Below are 21,399 nucleotides of genomic sequence, written 5' to 3' on the forward strand. Positions count from 1 at the left end.
GTGTACACAAAATGTGTGCAGGTTGGCAGTTCTGCTGTTTGCAGTTCACTGAATATGATCTCCTCCTCCCCCCCCCCAAAAAAAACCGTAGGTCACCTATTTTGTTTTCAAAACGGCAAATATAGCCGAAAGGTGAGTGATTCTCATGCCTGATACATAGGTGGAAATAATACAAATTTGCAATACATATTCTGACAGAGCCCCAAATCCTGTCAAAATAAGTTTTACTAGCAATTTTGTCAGCTTCCCAAATTTCACCCTAGTGAAACGTGATGAAGTGGGAAATATGCTGTAGTGAAGGTCCTAAAGAAGCAGAACCACGAGTTCACCAGTTCAACTTTCAGGCTCTTTCATTTCTGAAAGCAGCCAAACACCAGACATTTTATATAACTTGCTATTGTGTTGTTTTCAATGGTTTCAGAAACTGACGAAAACGAACCTAGTCTGTAACTCAGGAGGGATGGTTTTGCTTCTGTTGACGCCCACAACAGTACTGAGGATTTGACAAGTTATAGAAATTACTGAAGGAACAACATTTGTAGCACAAACATAACACCTAAAAGAGTGTAACTTTCCAAGCAGCTTACACAGTTACATGGTTTAAAAAAAACATAAAGGAATACCTATAATGGCCTGTCCTGGACCGAGGCCTAGTCTGAAACAGTGTGGTGTCCTAGCTATTTCTCAGTCAAAGCTCACATTACAAACTTTGAGGCCTTCTCCTATAGAGATAGGAAAACATTCACCTCCACTACGACCAAGAAGACAGGCCGCCTGTCACCAAGCCACTCACCTTTGGAAGCGTTCCTGCTGCTCACGCTGCTTGCGGATCTCGGGGAACTGCCGTTCGTAGTACTCTCGCGTACGGCCGTCCTTGGCTTTGCGGCGTGGGTTGTTTTCCATGCGTTCCACCTTCTTTTCCCAAGCCTCCATCAGCTGGTCATACCGCTGGCAGATGTTCTGTTCCTGCTCAGCACGACAAGCACACGTCACTAGACACATGCCCTTCCACTAGATCTCCCCACTGTCAGAGCTCCCTGCAGGCACTTCCTCATTGTCCTACACTGCATAGCCCAAAGGGCCTGATGTAAATTGACCTACTGTATACTATTGGAGTGGTGTTCATGAAATATGCATAAACAATCACATTAAATGCTGGCAGAGATTGAGAGGGAAGGAGAGAGTGAGAAAGCTAGAGAGAGAGAGAGAGAGAGAGAGAGAGAGAAAGAGAAGACAATGCAGCCTTGTTTTCATGCTCTACAGTGAGCTTCCAACACTTCACCTTCCTCTTGGCAGGTGGCCATGCTAACCCTTCTTGTTGTTCAAAGTCCAAAGGGTCTGTCTAACTTGGCTTGGGAGCAGCGGGGAAAAGGTTGACCTCACTAAACTACACCTTGCTTAAAAAACAAACACCCCTTTGTAAATAAATAAATACATAAATAAAACACAGAACGCTTCCACATGTGGCCACTGAAACTGAGGTATATTTAGACAAGGGTTTACAGATCAGGGCTTCGTTCCCATTCCGACAAGGAAACTGTGAGGGTCTGAAAAAATTGTGCACTTTAGGTGGAGGATGTGCATATTGGTTCTGCTTGTTCTTTGATCTTATTTTCTAAAGGAAGAGAAGTTGCCACTAAATTGTGCATTTAGGAACACCAAACATGTAATCAAAAATGGTTAGTGTAAAATGGTTGTGTGTGTGTGTGTATATGTGTGTGTGTGTGTGTGTGTGTGTGTGTGTGTGTGTGTGTGTTTTGTGTGTTTTGTGTGTGTGCCTGTGAGGTTGTCCTAAACTAAGTGTGGCCCTTTTGTCTTTCAAACATGCTGCAATTCCCTGAAAGTTCGTGTCCCCTCCAACATCTTCTGATGCACTAAAAGTGAACATACTCACCCTTTGTTTGCGTGCATGGTTTCTCCTCTTGAAAAACAATATGAGCTTCTTCCTCATTACTTGGTTTCTGTAAAATAAATGGGCAGGTATTGGCTTCATGACAAACACTCCATGTCTGAGAATTTCGTAACGTCTGCTAAACTGACATGATTTTCTGCACTAGACATTCATAGATAAATATGTTTTACATGTAGCCACAGCAGCTACAGTGTTACACTGTCAGGAACTTCTGCAACGCTCTAGTGTACAACTTATGACTGACTAGCCTACTACATAATTTCCTGTCTAATATATTTGCACTCACTTCTTTTAGCAAATATTTGAGGACAACTTAGATGCACATAATGTAATAGTAGGTCAATGCCAGGCATATGAAGGCAGAAAATACTACCAAATACAAACTACGTGTGTCTAATAGTACTCAAAACAGAATAGTAGCATCTTATTGATTAGTTTCACTCGAGAAAGTGCTAATCTCTCTTTCAGAAGCTACCAGGCAGCAGAGGGCCCTCACAATCGAGCCAACCTGTCAAGCCGTTTTCTCAAGATACAGATTGATAAGGACTTTAGCCCAGACAACCCGTCCTTCACCCTAAGACAAGCATAAACCACTCACGCTCACACACAGACACACACAGTCCTTTCACTTTCTCCCCCACCCTCTCTCTCTACTGTCACTGAGACACAAGATCAGGTGACCCAGCAAAAGCCAGTGCAGCTAAACAGAGCCCGAAACAGAGGGCTGAAGTTCGGTAAAAGACGCGACACCCTAGGAGGATTCAGGAGCATATTTTAAATGGCCTGGTTAGGTTTAGGCATGATGAGTGCAACCGGTTAGGGTTAAAAGAACATCAGGGTAAGCCAATCAGAAGGAGTAGGGCGGTCATGCATTTGCCAACCTAGGAAAATAATATTGCCACAGGGCAAGGCTGGACTGGCACAAAAAACTGGCCCTGGCATTTTTGTCCCAGACGGCCAAACACAATCTGTCAGACACCACCCACCATAAGCGTACCTATAGTACTATTCCCCATAACCACTACACAACTGAGTATTAAGTGCCGTGGACAGGTGTACCAGTGCAAGTGGACTAGTATACTTATTCACTCTTGACTGACTCCCTAGTGATCAGAGATGGCAAGTTTGACCTACAGTTTACGTGCCTACCGCGTGAAAGTGCATGCTCAATGGACAGCAACTCCAGAAATATGAATTTCCTGTAGACGGAAAGCTACCCCAGAGAGGGTAATAACACTTATCTATTCCATATATATCCTTAAGTTACCGCCATACCAGGCTGAAAATACAATAAAGAGAATCTTGTTGCGTGTGGAAAAGAGGACAGTCCAGTGTCAGTATAGAAAATAAAATAGTGGGCTGCTGCCCCTGTTTATGGGTAGGTTGATGGCCTTCTTTTTAGTTTTTTATTAGGAGTTACAAATTAAATTATATCCACTCCAAGGTGCGTAGGGATAATGCCAGGTATGCCAGATTACCAGTCCACCTCTGCTACAGGGTGATGGGTTATGCCTCCTCACAGATGACTTGGATGAGACCCCCCAAAATATTAGAGGTAAAAACTGTGAATTTCGCAGAAAGGTGACAAGTTCACACCCCTGGTAACTGTTATCTAACTGTGTGCAGTGGTTATCAAACCACCCAACAGCCTTGGGCTATACCCTCATCTGGCACAGACTCACCGAAAGCACAAACAAAGGACAATAAACTAAATAAAAGGAAAATACTCACGTCTTTATGTTGTCATGGTACACTTTAGTATCTGATGGCTGGTTATATAGGGGCTGAGGAGAAAAAAATATATAACTAGAATCAGTTTTCCTCAGAGGAAAGGCTAATGATTAACAATCGGCTGGGCAAGACAGTAAATCTGGTTTACACCAGCAGCTCTGTAGCTGGACAGTCAGACAGTATGTTGCATAAATCCTCCATAACAAATGCTAAACACTTACTAGCTCCAGAATGGGACCAAGACCTTCAAATATCTTATGGGCCTCCTCTGCTTTTTTCTATGAGAGAAAGAGAGAGAGAGTAAGAAAGAAAGAAAGAAAGATCAAAATTTGGAAACACATATTTTTTATTAAAAAGTGTTGACACCACCCACTTCAAGAACAGACACACAGTGTTAAGCTTGCATTATTTTCCTGCCCTGCTGTCATAGAGTTAATGGTATGGATACTTTGCAAACAAACACTCTAAAGCAAATTGTGCATCCAAAACCTTCCCTACTTGAAGAGGACGTGGGTCTTCTTGCACTTAATTTTTATTTTTAATGACACTTCATGTTAATATCTACCTACACCCACACTTGCTTGCACAAACACAGACTTGCAGGACCAACAAAGGGGTGTAAAAAAGAATCGTTTTGCATCGATGCATTGATCCAACAGCCGACGATACGATGCATCGACACGTCCGCAAGAGTATCGATTTAAAAAAAAAAAAAAAAAAAATGTTTTACTTTTTGTTGCTAGTGCACTTTGATGAGTATTTTTATTTTATAGTGAATGAAGTAGGCCTACAGGGGTATTTTTTGTCACCATTTGCTGCTACTAGTGCACATTTGCACTCATTGCACTGATTTTGTGGAGCATTGTCATTTTAAATTGAATTAACTACAGGCCTATTTTTTGTTACCGTTTGCTGCTAGTGCACTTTTGCACTGATTTTGTTGAGTATTGTTCTATAGTGAATGTGGTATAGGCCTATTTTTGTTACTTAACACTTTGTACTTTGTACAGTACTTTTTGATGCAAGGCCTTTCAGAATCTATAACAGGGGCATTATTATTTTTCAGTGAATGAGGTTGTCATAGGCCTAGGTGGAGTAGAACTTTTCTACTTCTGTTATTGGCTGTTGTTTCTCAAATAAAATGCATAACGATATAACAGCTTATTTCAAATCTGAAACATTGTCTAGCCTGTAAGGTAAAAAAAAGAACAAATTAATCGAATCGAAATCGAATCGTATCGTGGTGTATTCATGAGTATCGAAAATAATCGAATCGTTGGGTCAGGAAATCGATACTGAATCGAATCGCCATGATGGGTGTGATTTACACCCCTGATGCTGCGGCACTTGGCCCCCTTTCTTTGCACTGTAAAAAAAAAAACATAATAATGTTCTGAAAGTGCCTGACGTGCAGGAATACAACCGCTTGTTCCCAAGCACTGAGCGCAGACTTCCAAACCAGCAAAGGCAGAGCCAACCTCTTTAGCAGGGGAGGTAATAAGAGACATCAAGCTTAAGACAGTACACGTCAAACGGGAGCAAAGCTGTTTGCCTCAGTGTGGATATATGGGAGAGAGAGAGAGAGTGTGTGTGTGTGTGTGTGTGTTTGTGTGTGTGTGTGTGTGTGTGTGTGTGTGTGTGTGTTTCTAAGTTTGCGTTCATCTGCCAAAGGTGCAATTAATAACATTGCTTAAAAAGTATTCTGTACAATTAAAGAGGAAATACTGGAATATTCTATGATAACGCTGTCTGCTCACTCAACAGTGATGAATCAAAGGCTGAGAGCATGCAGCTGTTCAAATAGAAAAAGAACAAAATGGCGTTTTGGACAATGGACAATGTCAGTGGAGGGGGGAGGGAACGGGGGGGAAAAAAATAGCAATTTAATTTGTAATGCGCTCTGAACTGTTCTGCCTGCCTCTCACAAACAAAACATAATATTAAAATTGATAGTCAAGCTCCCCAAAAAAGGCAGTCTCCTGAAGAGACATACCAAAAAACTCTACTAACCACTAAAAACTTCACGTAACTATATTCTAGATGCAGCCATCACAGAATTTAGTTTTTATTTCAGGTTTCCTCCAATGAGCCAACCTCACCACTTTTCAAAACAAGTTCGGCAGCTAATGACAGGTGGAAATAAGAAGGGAAAGGAGCTTGCAGCATTGGACAGCCACAGATGATCTCCTACACATGACCATGAAAACAATTCCAATGGACACACAGATTTGTGATAAGTGATTGAACTGTTGAAGCAACAATCTTAACATTCAAATCGTATTTAATGAATAAGTGCCAAACAATTAAAACTGTAAAACTGCAGTGGCTTGGAACGAGAGTGGGGGAGAAAGGGAGAGAGAGATGTGAGTGCCCGTGTGGCAGTCAGTCCTCTGCTCTTTCCTGCTGAAGGAGTTAAAGACTGCCGGAGCTCCAAGCCAAGCCCCAGTGACGTCTTGCCAGCACACAGACCAGACGAACACCACTGAACTACAGTAACCCTGGAGCCACTGGCCCCTCCCACCGTCCCTCACTGTCACTCTCACCCTTTCCTCCCGCTGAGCTGTAGCACAGATACAAGGACTAGATCTCCCTCTCTCCACCTCTCACTTTTTTTCCTATATGCTATATTTCTCCCTCCGCCTGGCTAGCTTTCAACATATGTTAAACACATGCACACAGTTCCTGGAAACTCCAAAGCTACAAAACCAGCCACTAGCACACACAACAATGCACGCACTGTCTACACATGCACATAATTACATTTTGAAAAATTAGGTATTATCAAACTAACCATGTTTTATGTCTGACAAATTCACGGTTACTATCCAACTCCACACAACACAAGGCTAGATACGGGTTGCAACAGACTATTGGGAGTGCGAGCGGATTCAGTCAGATCATCCTGCACATTCCCTCCCTATCCAGGTTATGCTGTTATATTTTGTGTGTTCTAGCTGTGGGAAACCTGTCTGCCAGAGTTGATGTGGCTACCCTCGGAACATAAGAAAGATTTTGAGCATAGGTTTGTTTCTGCCTAGTAGGGTGGGCAAGTGCTATATGGAGACTGGGGCCCCAGGGCACCAACCCGGTTCTCGTCGTAGATGATCTGGACGATGCTGCGGTGCTTGCGCTCCACTGGTGGGGGGGTCACTGGCTTTTCCGGCTCCACTGGCTTGGCTGCTTCCACCTCCAGTTGTTGCTAGGACACAGAATGTATGCAAAACATATGTATGAAAGTCTAAACAGTAATAATGATCAAATGTACGTTGCTTTATAAAATAATTATTACACAGAAATAGTAACAGACACACAGTTTATTTTCTACAATTGCCACCGTCATTTGGCACTCATTTGTCCAAATAAAGAAATAGAATATAGCTGCAAGCAGCGATGGCGGTTTCCTCCTCCAGACATTGCGAACCAGGGAAAAATGTATTTTTGTGACAATTTGTCACTGTATAGAGAAATCCATGCTGCAGACTTGCCAATGGGATATTACATTTCAAATGCATTACTTTGAAGATCCTCAAGGGCCATGGCTTCAAGCTAAGAGTGAGAAGGGGTGTGGTCATGCCTAAATTTCCTTAAATGATGTGTGTGTGTGCTTGCGCGTGTCAAAGGAGCCTGTCCCTGTCCCTGTCCCTGTCCCTGTCCCTGTGTGTGTGTGTGTGTGTGTGTGTGTGTGTGTGTGTGTGTGTGTGTGTGTGTGTGTGTGTGTGTGTGTGTGTGTGTGTGTGTGTGTCTGAGAGAATCTGGAGCGCACACACGCGCAAGACCAGAGGGGCAGGGGCAGAGAGGCAGACTTGAGAAACACCCTAGCAATTAGCCAAGCATGCGTATTTCAAATATTCACCAAAAATCTACTTTTCATCTTACAGTCAAATTTTTTTCAGATTTGTGTTCTAAACATTCTCAAGTGTCTTCACATGAACTTGTGATTCAATCAGAGTATCACTTTTTGACCTGTTGATGTGTAAAGCATTGTTTTAGCGTTAACAATCTATCCAATTTGCTTTATATCAATCATTTTCAAGATATGAAGTTGCCTTTGCAAATGGCAACATGTTGTAGTGTCTTCCAGTGACATATCAAGTTTGGTGTTGATTTGTCAAAGATTTGCCAAGATATGACCTCACTTCCTGTTTGGCGACTTTTCTGCTGAATTTGAGTGGCTGTACCGGACAAACGGTTGTGAGGATCAAAATTCTAAATCTTAACTTTTGTGAGGCTAGGTCTGAAGATCATCTCTGGTGATTTTGAAGAAGATTTGCCAAAATTGTAAGAGGAGTAGGCTTTCAAAGGTTTTTGATAAAACCGGAAATAGCGGAAAATCTATATAACCGGAAATTGACGCCAAGGGGTGGGTTTAATTCGTCTTGATCCAGGGAATCCAATGGTACCTCATTTTTGAAAATCGGTCATACGGTTCAAAAGTTGCGTGTGTTACAAAAGTCCAACTTTGCCCTGTTGGTGGCGCTAGAGTGGTGTAATGAGAGCCATGAAACTTGGTGTGAATAAAGAAGGGACTGTCCTTAATGAGTGTGCCAAATTTCACAAAAAGTTACCATATGGTTCTAGGGGCTGCCATTGACTCCCATTGCAGCAACATAATAATAATAGGAAAGCCTACAATAACAATAGGTTACCTCCTACCGGAGGAAACCTAAAAATATGCAGACGAAGGAATTGAGGAAGGATGAAGTTTAAGGAAACTTTCATGTCACCTGTATTTTGTAACTGTTTTTTTATGTGTGCAAAAGGGAAGTATTAGAGTGGGCAGTTTGAACAAGCTGGATGAGAAGTCTGTTTAGACATTGCAAGTCTTGTAAATAAACAGTCTATAGGATAAAGATAAGGGGCTCCAAGCTTACTTGGAATAAGCAAATAATCCTGGGAAAGCTTTCAGGAAGACAGATATAAAACACATCAAAATCAAAAAGTCCTGCCTCTCGTCCACCCAGGCAGAGTTAGCATTCCTCTCTAATGAGTCTGGAATTCCATCAAACCAGAGACAGTGAATGGGGTGGGGAAAAAATCTATCCTTCTCTCTATCACAACAAGAGGTATGAACAGGAAGGAAGGAAGGCCCACTTAACCAGTTAACCTCCAAGTGCAGAGTCACCCTTTGCTCCAGAGAGTAATTAAAGAGAAAGTGCAGAGAAGGGGCAGACTGAGCATGCGTCTGCTTGCCCTCTTCACCCGCATTAGAAACTCCCAGAACAAGGGATTTGGCATTAGACGAGGCATAGAGCACTTGTGGAGGGCAGGGAGCAACCCTCGTTAGCAGGGGACTGGTGAAGATTATCTGGCCTTGGATGAGATACTGCCTAGGCCTTCAAACTCGTTTGGTCGTTACATAAATAAGTGACAAATTATGACTTGGTCGGTTACTGGATATCCGGACAAAACAACATAACAGGATGACTTTAAACCAAGTTCAGCACCCCAAATTGCGATGACTTAAATAAAAACGATAGTCGTGGATTATTCAAGGGTAATTAGAGAGAATTACAGTGTGCAATGATCAGGAACATACTGTGAAGCATGCTGGACAACATCACTATGTAACACGACCGCCACTTTTCCTATTGTGAAGCAACACTATAGCAGACCATTCACTAACATCGAACACAACTCAGAGATCCAACCCGAGAAGATCTCCCTTACCTGTTTCTTCTTGAGCTTAAAGATCTGCTGCTCCACCTTGGCAATCTCTCTGTCCACCCTGTCCATGCTCTGGATGAGCTCCTCCTTGGAGAGTTTGGAGGGGGAAGCATCCTGGTCCATATGCTGAAGTAACCCCGCAGAGGACGCCTCCACCTTCACACTGAACTGCGTGTCCTGTAGGATGGAAAGGTATAAGGATGCAACTGGGGCTCCAAGCCACAGGGACCAACAGAGTGCTCTAAAGTCTATAATGATACATTTAAATTGTTGATACTTGTTTTATGTTATATGTTATAAGTTATTATTAGGGCTGTGAAACGATTAAAATTTTTAATCAAATTAATCACAGGTTTCTGTGGATTAATCATGATTAATCACATATTTTTCTCTGTACATTTTTGTGAAAAAAAAAAGATGTATGACAAAAGAGGGATATATACATTTAAAATGTTTTCTTTTTTTATTCTTAAAAAACTAAAATAATAGTACTGCAAATGCTGCAAAGCAATAATCTTTGCTATTCCATATTGGACATTAATACATCTTAAATGATGATCCTTATGTAATGATATGGCTTTGTATCAAATCACCTGTTATTGCTCTCAGGTTGTGCCTTATGCATACTGTTGTGTTCTGTAATACTGTTCTATATTTTGCTACCACTAGGAGGCACTGTTCCGCAATCAATCCTAGCTAACTTACGTACATAGAGCAGAAGAAGAGTGAACCAGTCACGTTCTTTCATGCTGCTGACAGTTCTCAGTAAAGAGTGTTAATATCATCCTGCTTGTCGTTATCCTAAAGCTTCACTACACCACACATACCTGGGGATACCCAGGAGCAGGTTGCCCGTTCACAAAATGCTACAAAGATTTAAATTAAAAAAAGTTCATAACGGCCTTTTGGGACGTTTTGTTCAAGATTGATACAGTAAGCCAGCTCGTTTGCTATCGCTATTAAGCGTGCAACCTTACAGACGGTAACATTAAAGGGATAGGTTGGGATTTTTGACATGAATCTGTATGGCATCCCCAGTGTCCAGTGTCATGCAATCACGCTGACTTACCCCCGAAAGTTGATTCGCCAAAGTTGCCTGAGAGAAACGTCCGTCACAGTAAAACGATGAAAACTGAGACAACATTTGATAAAATTGACATAAAGCTGAGTGTAAAAAAATGGTGAAGGCTTGCGACTATCCAGGTTGTGGCAACAAAGATGATGGTGAATCGACTCTCAGTTTTCATCGTTTTCCTGTGACGGACGTTTCTCTCAGGCAACTTTGGCGAATCAACTTTCGCGAATCAAACAGGTAGGCCCTAGCTGTGAGGTTGCAGTATCGCGCGTACTGAAAATAGGGCCAAGTGATAACGAGGTGTGACTTTTTCCACTACCACGTTTTTGGGATGCAAATATATCACTCTTTTGAACACATAATGTTTTGGGAAGAGAAACGTTTTATTTTGCTGGGTCTAGCAAACCATCCGGACTACTTTCGGCATGACCAAAACTGGACGAGAACTCTGCTCACAGGACGCTGCCGGGGGTAAGTCAGCGTGATTGCATGACACTGGACACTGGGGATGCCATACAGATTCATGTCCAAAATCCCGAACTATCCCTTTAACATTTTGACAGTAACATTAACATTTTATTTTAACATTAACACATTTGTTGGAGAGACTAGTTATGTACTTGTAGTCGTTATTAAAATACTAGTTGACATGAACTATTACTGTTTGGGGGTGTTCTCTCAACTAGATAGTTAGCTAGATAGCATAGCTAGTTCGCTAGCTGGCAAGCTCAAGAAGCTTAATTTACTTTGGAGCAGACATGTGTGTTTGTTGATCTTTGATCATTGAGTTGGGAGTGGGGTCTCCCACACTGTTAAATCCACAGCGGGCTCCTTTCCTCCTTTGTTTTGGGCTTTAGAAAGGCGGAAAAAAACGACGTGTTGCTCTATAATCTAAGGGTACCTTGTGTCAGACCTACAAGTCCCGTATGAACACCGTTTCACCATTTCTGACCCTCTTCTTTTATATTAGTAGAGGTTGCTCAGGTAGGATTGGACGAGGGCCGTTCTAGGGAGGAGTTTTGCGAACGGTCAATTGTGGTTTTATTGGAAGCTCATTCGGCACATGCGTTAAATGAGTTAAATAAAAATAACGGATTAATCCTGTAAATGAATCATAACGCGTTAACGCGTTATTTTTCACAGCTCTAGTTATTATTATCATGGCTCACCTTCTTGACCTCTCCAGATGCAGACATCAGGCCATCCTGCATGACGTGGGGCAGGACGAGGGATCCCGGTAGGGCTCGACTGAAGTGAGTCTCAGGCGCCCCGTCCACCCGTGGCCGTTTGGCCTCCAGGGACTCATGCTCGGCCTGGGTGGTGACGGACGTGATGAACTGCTGCTCATAGCCATGCCTCCTCTCTGGGGGCCTGCAAGCATAAGAGAGAGGGAAGGGAAGGGTGGGGAAACCCCCAAAAAAACCTTAGCTACACCATCCAGACAGCTGAATTGCATGGTGGGTTGGTAAAGAGCTTCTGAATGAGAGTTCACAGTTATTCTGGGAAACGTTTTCATCCCATTCTCTTGGACAATCAGTATGTGATTTCCCCTTGCAGTACCCCTAACTTACTTGATTAAAATTCTACGTTTATAGCATCACTATAACCCACATCTGCTTCTGTCACCTGAAGGGGACTGGGCAAATGTGGGAGGTTATACAGGGAGGGAATGTGTGAATCTACCTCTCAGTCCCAGGGTGGAATTCCGAGAGCAGAGAGGGTCTGCGTCGACCTTGCTGGTCCTGAATGTGTCCCCGATAGTCTGGGACGGTGAATTCCTATGCAGGGGAGACAGACAGAGAGAGAGAGAGACAGACAGACAGAGAGAGAGAGAGATTCATATTGTTGACACACACCGCAGCACGTATTCTCAAAAATTAAGATCGTAATTTCCTGACTATTAACAGTGGTTTAAACATTGATTTAGTAAAATTTCTGCAGCCATGCAATTCATACTCGGGCACGTCCTATACATGGGAATGGTCCCCCCCCCCCCCCCACACTGTAGTTTGTAAGCACACACAGTAACTCTGCCAGATAAAAAACGTACAAAAAACACGCTTTCATTCACACTCAGTCTTCCATAATGATAAAGTAAGGTCACTTAAAACAATCCTGAGAGAAATAATGGGGCATCAACAGAGCAAGGGCTTGCCCTGATATCAGTGTAATGTTAGAGAATGGGGGGAAAGGTCCCCCCAACCCCTTGGCCTTCTCAAACACGTTATTGTTTAATGGTACTAGGTACTAAAAACATATAAGGGTAGTTTATCCCAATTGTCTGACAACATGTTTGACCCAATATGTTTTGATGTACCCAGGGCAACATTGCTGTGGAAGCAACATTCTGAAAACTGAACTATGACAATTTAGTAAATGTAATTATTTAATTCACCCCTGGGTTCCGTTTCTGTCAATTTCTTTGGGAAAGGAACTCAATACAAAGGTATTACCATCGTCTCTTAGTAATCTTAAGACCATACCAACATCACATTCTATCATTTCATCATAAGTACAAACTAACAAATGAAGTAATGAGCCATAACGGATGTCATCACACAGACATGGGAGCTGAACTGAGGCCGTCTCTGTGGACTAAAAAGTAAAAACCATAAACACAGCAGAATGCAACATTCTTCAAGATCTGTCTTAACTGAAGCCCACAACCACTCCCACCCCTTCATTATGAGCTTCTCAGAGTGCTACAGCATGCAACTACTCCTGGGAAATATGCCCAAAAATCTTATCAAAACGGATTTGCTCATAGCATTCACTGGGAATGTATCATTATTATATACATTTCCTGACGCACAATTATAATTGTACATTGAACAGTCAACAGTAACTTTCCCAAAACTCTGAGAAGAACAGTCATTTATGTCCACATTGGCAGCTTATAGACAGGAGGTGGGCTGATTACCTGACCTAGCCGACTCAACTTGGCATAATGACACAAAATCATGTAATAACATGGAGTATCCTGCCTTTTGTGACAACAATGTCTTTTCGAGGCAGTGCACACCACTGCATCCCACCTACCTGCTGCACAACACTCATCACAGTTATGCTGCAAGCAGGCCAAATAGAATGTTTTCCTGCTAATGTAAGCAGATACATGACGGAAAAAAGCCCTGACACAATCTACAACTTAATGAAAACACTAGTTGACATCCGGATAAGGAACTTCATCTGGATAAGACAGAGGCCCACTCTTTGTGTACATTCAAACAACCACACATCCACAGGCATGTTAAAACTTGTGTTTCTTTTACCAAAGTGTGAGCACAATGCTAGATCCTAATACATTCAACATTGTTCTATGCATAATTTCCTTAATCCACACAGCTGCCAAATATAACCACATTCACGGCTCTGCTGGCCTTTGCATATAATTCACACGCTTAACAGCTCAAGCACACACTACACACAAAAACACCAAGGTTTTTTAGGACCTCCCAACATACACTGCATCAGAATTCATGCATCATGATTCATAATCTAATCACAAAGTATCCTGCAAAATTAAGTCACAAATACAATCATTGCCAGCCCTTTGTTCAAGCTTAACATAACTAATGCGAGTCACATTAAATGCAACGAAGATTACAACATGTGGAGTGTTGTGTTTTCGAACACATTCCTCGAAAATGTACTAATTGACATTGAAATCATTCAGCCTCCATTATTTCTGGCAGCTAGCTCATCTAATGGACAAGGGACGTGTACTTCAAAATCTGCCATTATATTGCACAATGTATGAGATCAGAAATGGATTTTATTGTCACACATTAGCGATGCTCTAAGCTATTCACAATCTGAATTATTAACAAGCCAAAAGTTTCATACGCTACACAGGAGTTGGAAACTCATCATAATTGGAATCAATTCACCTCTGCTGTTTGAAGCACCTAAAACTAAATTACAAGCTATTGCCACAGGATGTCAACTGTGGATTTACTGTAGCCTTTCAAATAGGATTGTAGTCTGCAAGGCAGCATGTAAGCCTAGTCAGGGCTTGACACTAACTTTTTGGCTTAGGAGCACTGTGCTCCTAACCCAGAAAAATTGGGAGCACCAGCAAATATCTAGGCGCACCACTATAAAAAGTTGGCCAAACCAAGTAATACTACTATTGATCAATGATAACAACCTGGAATAACATGTTTGAACAGATTATAAAAGGAAAGGCATGACCTTGCTAAGGCCTACATTGATAGGTGGAAAAGAATTGCATGGTATTTTAGGTGATTTAGATCAGGGGTTCCCAACCTTTTCGACTTTTTGTATTTGTAACAGGTCAGGGCCCAACAGACACTCCGCTTATTTTAGTTTATCTATATTCCATTAGGTTAATTTAATCTATAATCCATTAATTCTAATTTATAAGAGAACATCAGCACCTGCTACAGGTGGAAGCCTAGAAATTAATAAAAGAAAATCTAACTCTAGATATTGCATCAAAATTGTATTGTGCACCAAAAAACAACATAAAATCAAACACAGAACTTGATGATTCAAATAATTGGAAACATTATTTAAATCTGTGGCTGCAATCTATTATCAACATAAATAGCACTTCCTGGGCAGTAGTTCGAATTGGTAGCTCTCCACAGAAAGAGAATAACACTCCAATAATAACGCACAAAAAACAGCACTAATGCAGCTTAACTGACGTCCGTCGACTCGTCTAACTTGTTTTAAAAGGAGCGGACTGCCTTTCATCTGTACGTGAGTGCTGGATGTCACGTCTCCAAATGTCGATTCAGATTTCAGCGCCTCATTAGACAGCTTTAAAACCAGGGACGTGCAGTCATAGGAGGCAGGGGAGGCAGAGCCTCACCTGTCATTTTGAAAAGTAAAAGAAAATTATAATAATCATAAATATTTATGTATTATAAAATACATATTCATATTTCTCTAGTTATCTGTGTTACGAGTGTCATTTCTGCATGATTCCGATCATTTTGAGCATTTTTATTATCAAAATCGCTGAATTTGAGCATTTCCGGTTCCCAGTGACAGTGATCAGCCAATGAACATGGACGTGCCGTCAAGGGAGGCAGATGCATTGGAGTCTATGGGCAGGGGAGGCAGTGCCGCACTAAAGATTGCGCAATCACTCCAAACTGGGTTTTACGCATGCGTGCGCAAGCGTAGAACCTTTTGAGTTGAGCTGAAAACGCATTGAAAAATATTGTTAGTGAGGCACGCAGTACCACTAATTCAAGAAGGGAGGCGAGCGAGAGCGCAATTGTCGAGTATATTTTGGTTCTAAAAGTAGGTCTTCTTAGAAGAAGAAGAAGAAGAAGAAGAAGGTCCTCTTGTAGAACTACACTTGCTTGACGGCGAAATTACTTTGGTTTCACCTCAAATTGACGGTTAAGAGCTCCAACGAAATGCATCAACTTTAAATTATACCGGTCAGTAGAACATTTTGGTATTGTGTGCTATGTCTGGTGTTTAACTGTTTGCTTGTTAATACGTTGTGTAAATAAATATGTAATGGTTTTTTTTTCTAAACTGCGAATTCAAGTGCCCGAATTGTGTAAAAGGTAATTTAAATTAGCATCCCACCAAGTTATATTTTCCCTAGACAAAATTAAATGAGCCATATCATTGGTGGGAGGGCTACATACAAGTTCAAGTTCAAGTTTATTTATATAGCACATTTCATATGAAATACATAGACACAATGTGCTTTAAACGCTACCTTGCAACTATTAATATCTTATTTGACACGGTGTAAAAGTTCAATTACCACACCGATTGTACGTTTAGCTTTAGGCCTCGTAAAAGTCAGTTGACTATTGAGCCGCATAACTACTTATAATAATAATAAAAAAAACGATTGTTTAAAACTAATAGTATTAGACAATAAAACATAAAGTTTTTTCAGTTCTGGTGAGATGACAATTTTTAACCCATTTAGGCCTAAAGCGCCTGGAAAAAATGCTTGTAAAACCTATAGGCGATTTCAGAAAAGCCCCCAAAACCTGAAGTTTTTCTAGAAATTCAGCAATTGTGTACTACATTACTGATTTCTCAGCCCCTGTAACAGATAGGAACACAATTCAAAAAGTATTTGAGAGCTTACACCTGTGGCTTTCATGGGAATTTGTATTTACAAATATTTACAATATTTACATACACCTTCTCAAATGTAAACTAAATATGTAAAAGTGCAGGATCAGCACAAAACAGTAGAAAAAAATTAAATAAGCTATATGACAAAGTATATAACAAAGTGAAATAAAGTATATAACTATATAATTATAAATATATAATTCTTATAGGGAAAGTTTTAACTTTTGAGTTGTTTACTTGTTTTATTATGAGCAGAAGGGAATACGATTAACATCTATTTTGTTGTCCGTGTAGTTTTTACATACCAGGGATATTTAATGCTCATTTGGACACTATGGATGGAGAATGGACCTGACAGTGTCAACCTCTGAGTTGTTTACTTGTTGTATTATGAGCAGAAGGGAATAAGATTTTGATCAACAAGTATAACTATTTTGTTGTCCATGTAGTTTTTACATACCAGTGATATTTTTATGCTCATTTGGATACTATCACTGAGATACAGATGAACTAGTTTAGTGTCAAATATTCCATTCAAAGGGAAAAAACAGGAATAATTCAAATAAAAAACAAAACAAATTTCAAGTACATCTTATTTATCAACTGATAAATACTGTATGCTGGGCTGAAATGGAAGGCAACCAAAGCATTCACTATAATAAAGTCAAACGAGGATTCAGTAGCATTAACTGATTATAAACAACATTCTATAGGGACTGATTATTGTTTTGAAATACTAGAATATATAGTAATGCAAAGAATAGAGAGATGTCGATATAATTCGCTCGTTCACACTCTTGCTCACTGGAGAAAGTTTTAACAACATAGCAAGCTAGCTTAGTGTTAATATAGCCCTCTATGATACCATATTCCCTTTCATTTACCTCGAGTAAACCTACATTTAAGCAAGTAACAATCGTTAACAACTACAGATAACCATATTCTGTAACTACCAGTACTCACAACTCACTGCTTGCCTAATTTACTTTGAGCTATAATCCTGGCTGTCGCGGAGGAGACGTTACTTAGCAAAGCGAGAAAGCCAACGATTTTTTTTTAAAGCTACTAATGGCAAAACATTTGAGGCACTATCACATGTCTATTCTGATGCATTTCATTGGCCCAGAGGCCAACAATTTGGGCAAAACCCCCCCTTATACCGGAAAACGACGCATATGCTTTCCCGGCCTTAAAGGTAGAATGACGCAACAGCGCTCCCGGCTTTAATGGTAGAACAGCGGTAATGCTTTCCCGGCTTAAATGGGTTAAACCATAAGCATATACATGTATGATGTATACATTTCTATTTTTTTTAAACAACTAGCAATCGGAATGACGTAATCACTCCCGGTTTCTGTGCCGCACCAGCTGCGAACCTCACGGCACGTCACTGTTTAAAACGCACTCAACACACTGCGCTTGGGCTCAACCTCCATTCACAAAACCAAATATAATTGAATCAGGGTTGTATTTACGCTGAATATTAATTGTTTTGGTAGTAGTTCTTTCGCTTAAGATACTTCTCAATTTCTCCGCTAATATCGCCACAAACTGGTCTTGTTAGTCGTGGAGTGTGGGTTGGCGACCATCTAACCTGGGACTGCTTTCTGTCAGGTGCTTTGAGCTGCTTCTGTGCTAGCTAAATTTAGCTTTCAAATGCTCCATACAACTTTAGTTTGGTCGATTGTTCCGTCATTTTGCCTCTTAAATAGAAACTTTCCGCTCAGCTCTCCCCATCTTCCACTACCGCTTCGTTATCTCCTGTCTAAATGACTGCAGGCACGTTTCGTGTCGTGTGAACGCAAACCGAAAGTAAACAAAGTTGCGTTACCTGCGTTAAAATATTGTATCGCATTAAACCCGTCTACAATGATATCATAGATTAACGCATTAACGTTGATAGTCCAAATTAATATTGTTGTCAAGTAAAAATCAGTTCTTCTTGGAAAATTAGTGGGGGGAAAAAACACCCTGAAACCCGCAATTTTTGCCTATTTCTATAGGCGCACGCGTGCGACTGTGATTTCAAATCAAGTCGCACGGCCAAAATTCCAGTCGCATGTGCGACCAGATCAGTCGCACTGGCAAGCCCTGCTAGTGTTTGCTTTTAAGCCGTTAACAAATGAAGACTATGCTTGTAAAAGTCTACTGGGCTAGGCTATGCTGTTTGATTTGACCCCCTTAATTGTATTAACATGTTGGCTGGGTTCAGGGATAAGAATGAATTTGAGTGGTAAATAGAAATAATGCAAGTTGTAATGCCACTGCTTCCTGATTTGGCAGTGTTGCCAACTTTTTACACTTCTGAAAGACAGCTGAATTGGTTTCTAAGGACTTCATATTTGTGCGTAGAAGGCATCCCCTTGTTAACAAGTAAGCAAGTCAGCCATAAATACCAGCTACACATCCTAACACAAGTGCCTCTTCATTATCTCCCATGATCTCATTAAAGTTTAAAACCAACCGTGTGGGTGACATTGACCTGAACATCTGGAGCAAGCTTACCGGCTGATGACGTGCTGTGCTAAAGGTGTACTGGACAGAGTGTGGAGGGTAACGATTCTGTTCACTGCTGAAGGCCCCCTGAGTGGGGGGGTAGCCTGAGCTGGACATGCTGGCTCAGGCTGCGCCAAAACCAGGACTGGGCAGAGTGCTGAGGCACTGATCAGGGTCTCTGCTGGGGCATGACTGACAACCCAAACCACCTATGGAAAGACAGACGAAAGAGATAAACAAGATGCTTATTAAAAAAAAAAAAAACATGACCAGCTACTCCAAACCTGTGCTTCTCATAAATCTACCAATCCTTCCGTTTACAAAGGGGTTCTCTTCTATAATACGTCAATAACTGAGCTGCAACCTTATCCTGTCTTAAATAACCAAATTATGTATAAGACAACCTTCAAAATGTTATAGATATGATGATATTTGTCATGTTTACTCAAGTGGAGCAGCAATCTACAACCCTCAACTCAAGATATTTTCAAATGAAAAAGTCATGTATGCTCTATTCTTCTGAGTGAATAAATAACTTGGCTAATATGTCATTAAGTTGAGCAATGTGTTCAAAAGGCATTTGTCCATACACTAAATTCAAAGTTTTCGTATTGCTTTCTGTAATCTACCTTTCTACGCAGAAAAATGTTCTTTATCTGGGCTAGTCCAACTAATTTCGGGCAACCAACATCTGAAGAATGTCTGGCCGAAGGGCTACCAGGGATTAATACATTTTGTGAGCTCGGACTTTGTAATGCAGGCAGAATAACAAAAACAATACCAATCTAGACATGAAAACCTAGCATAGTACGTTTATGTAACTTGACGTATGTGCATTCTGAGAGACTGTACAGATATTTTTGTGTAGTGTGCGGCTAAATTAGGCTACATAAGGCTTTAAGTTATTCATTTTAAGTCTTTAATAAATAAGTTAAATAAATTGTAGGCCAAGACCTTGAAATCCGAACGGCATAACTTAAAAGTACATTTAAAGTAATACGTTGTGATATTTACTTACATTGATTGTGAATCAAATGTGTACCTTTTCCCAGATATTGGCAAGAACACATTTCCTGCCTTAGACAAGTTTGTTAACTGAAAGTGTAATGCCCGCACTCGTTACGTTACTTGGGAGAACAAACAGCATATAACGTTACTTTTATGTAGGTAATGATCATCTATCCAACTAAATGATTGCTTTTCAACGCAGATGCTCTGGCTATGTGTTCTTTTTATGAACACTTTAAGGTCGTAAACATTAACTTGTTTCAAAGCACTGTACACATATGTAGCCATTTCCCAAATAAACCTTAACATTACCTTTTGAAATATCTTTAGGAATATCTTCGACAGCAACCAACCACGCCTCAGTGACGTTCGAATAACTAAATTGTCAAGCTATTGCAAGCAAATAACGTAAGGAATCACTATGTCAATGGCCTAACTAAATTAGCTAACGCTGCGCAATACTATGTGGCTAGCTAGTTTGAACTCCCTCTAATACCTGCAATAAAAAGCTGGGCAGGTACATTACTTCCATATCTTAGGTCCTGTGAGTAAAATAAGGGAGGGTATATTCCTGAAGGCTGTAATTCCTATAATAATGTGATTTCTACGAAACAATTTAGCTAAGGAGCTAGGCAGCTAACACAGCCAGAAAGCCAAATGGTTAGTTAGCTTATCACTGCTAGCTAACGTTGTCTTAACAGCTAGAACAAGGAAATGTGTGTTTCTTTTCTAATTTTCCTAATTAACTTTTATGATTTTCCTCAAAACGATTCTTGCACGAGTATGTATTACTTTCAATGTTACAGTCATAATACACAGCAGAGCAATTACAGTAAAGTATTTATAGATAACGTTAGGTTTAATTTCACCTCTGCATTCTCAATAAAGCCGCCATCTTGCAAGGAGTTGCTTACACACAGACACAAACGTAAACGTCCAAACAACAATATATTTTAAATACATGCAATTACAGTAGTATGTGGGATAAAAGAGAAAGTTACCACATATTTGGAAAATAAGCCTCCAAGACAAAACAAGATGTACACTTCTTAATAAAGTGCGAGAGATGACTGTTATTCCGCGGATGACGGACTGAACGAATGTTGCAGGCTAAAGGCACCAGCACACTTCAACATTGTATTTGTCCTAGAAGTACTACGTCTAAGGCTCTTGCCTATTTTAGATATACTGTGTATTATTCAAATTAATTAATTATACTAAGAGTCGTCTTTATTAGTGTATTTTTCAAACGACTTATACTAGCACAGATTTTCAAAAACTAAACGAAGCACAGGCGATGTTTTATTTTCAAACATTTATCATGCAGGATAATACGGTGTGACGTGAAATAGCTCCCCGCAGGCGGCCTGAAGTTCGGACATGCCTCAATGCACTCCACCCAAACCTTTTTATAGAAGAAAATGTGTCT

The 21,399-nt window shown here is 40.7% G+C and overlaps 1 protein-coding gene across 11 annotated transcripts in view; it reads right to left on the bottom strand.

The window, feature by feature from the left end:
* ncor1 (nuclear receptor corepressor 1) overlaps positions 1–21,063 on the bottom strand; it is a gene marked incomplete at its 3' end in the record, with an annotated part of 105,315 nt that extends 84,252 nt beyond the window's left edge. For 8 of the 11 annotated variants that reach the window (XM_080837730.1, XM_080837728.1, XM_080837736.1 and 5 more), the window contains exons 1-11: positions 20,972–21,063; positions 18,972–19,171; positions 12,066–12,160; positions 11,552–11,753; positions 9,311–9,484; positions 6,729–6,842; positions 3,865–3,921; positions 3,644–3,696; positions 1,895–1,961; positions 794–966; positions 440–493 (exon numbers count right to left, since the gene is read on the bottom strand). In XM_080837730.1, the coding sequence (XP_080693856.1) occupies positions 440–493; positions 794–966; positions 1,895–1,961; positions 3,644–3,696; positions 3,865–3,921; positions 6,729–6,842; positions 9,311–9,484; positions 11,552–11,753; positions 12,066–12,160; positions 18,972–19,079 (1,097 nt within the window). In that variant the 5' untranslated portion in view covers positions 19,080–19,171; positions 20,972–21,063. The remainder of the gene's footprint in view (positions 1–439; positions 494–793; positions 967–1,894; positions 1,962–3,643; positions 3,697–3,864; positions 3,922–6,728; positions 6,843–9,310; positions 9,485–11,551; positions 11,754–12,065; positions 12,161–18,971; positions 19,172–20,971) is intronic. The other 3 variants (XM_080837735.1, XM_080837734.1, XM_080837729.1) reach the window with 1 other exon arrangement.
* Between the last annotated feature and the right edge of the window lie 336 nt (positions 21,064–21,399).

The sequence above is a fragment of the Sprattus sprattus genome (genome assembly GCF_963457725.1).
Source record: "Sprattus sprattus genome assembly, chromosome: 1".
NCBI classification, from domain to species: domain Eukaryota; kingdom Metazoa; phylum Chordata; class Actinopteri; order Clupeiformes; family Clupeidae; genus Sprattus; species Sprattus sprattus.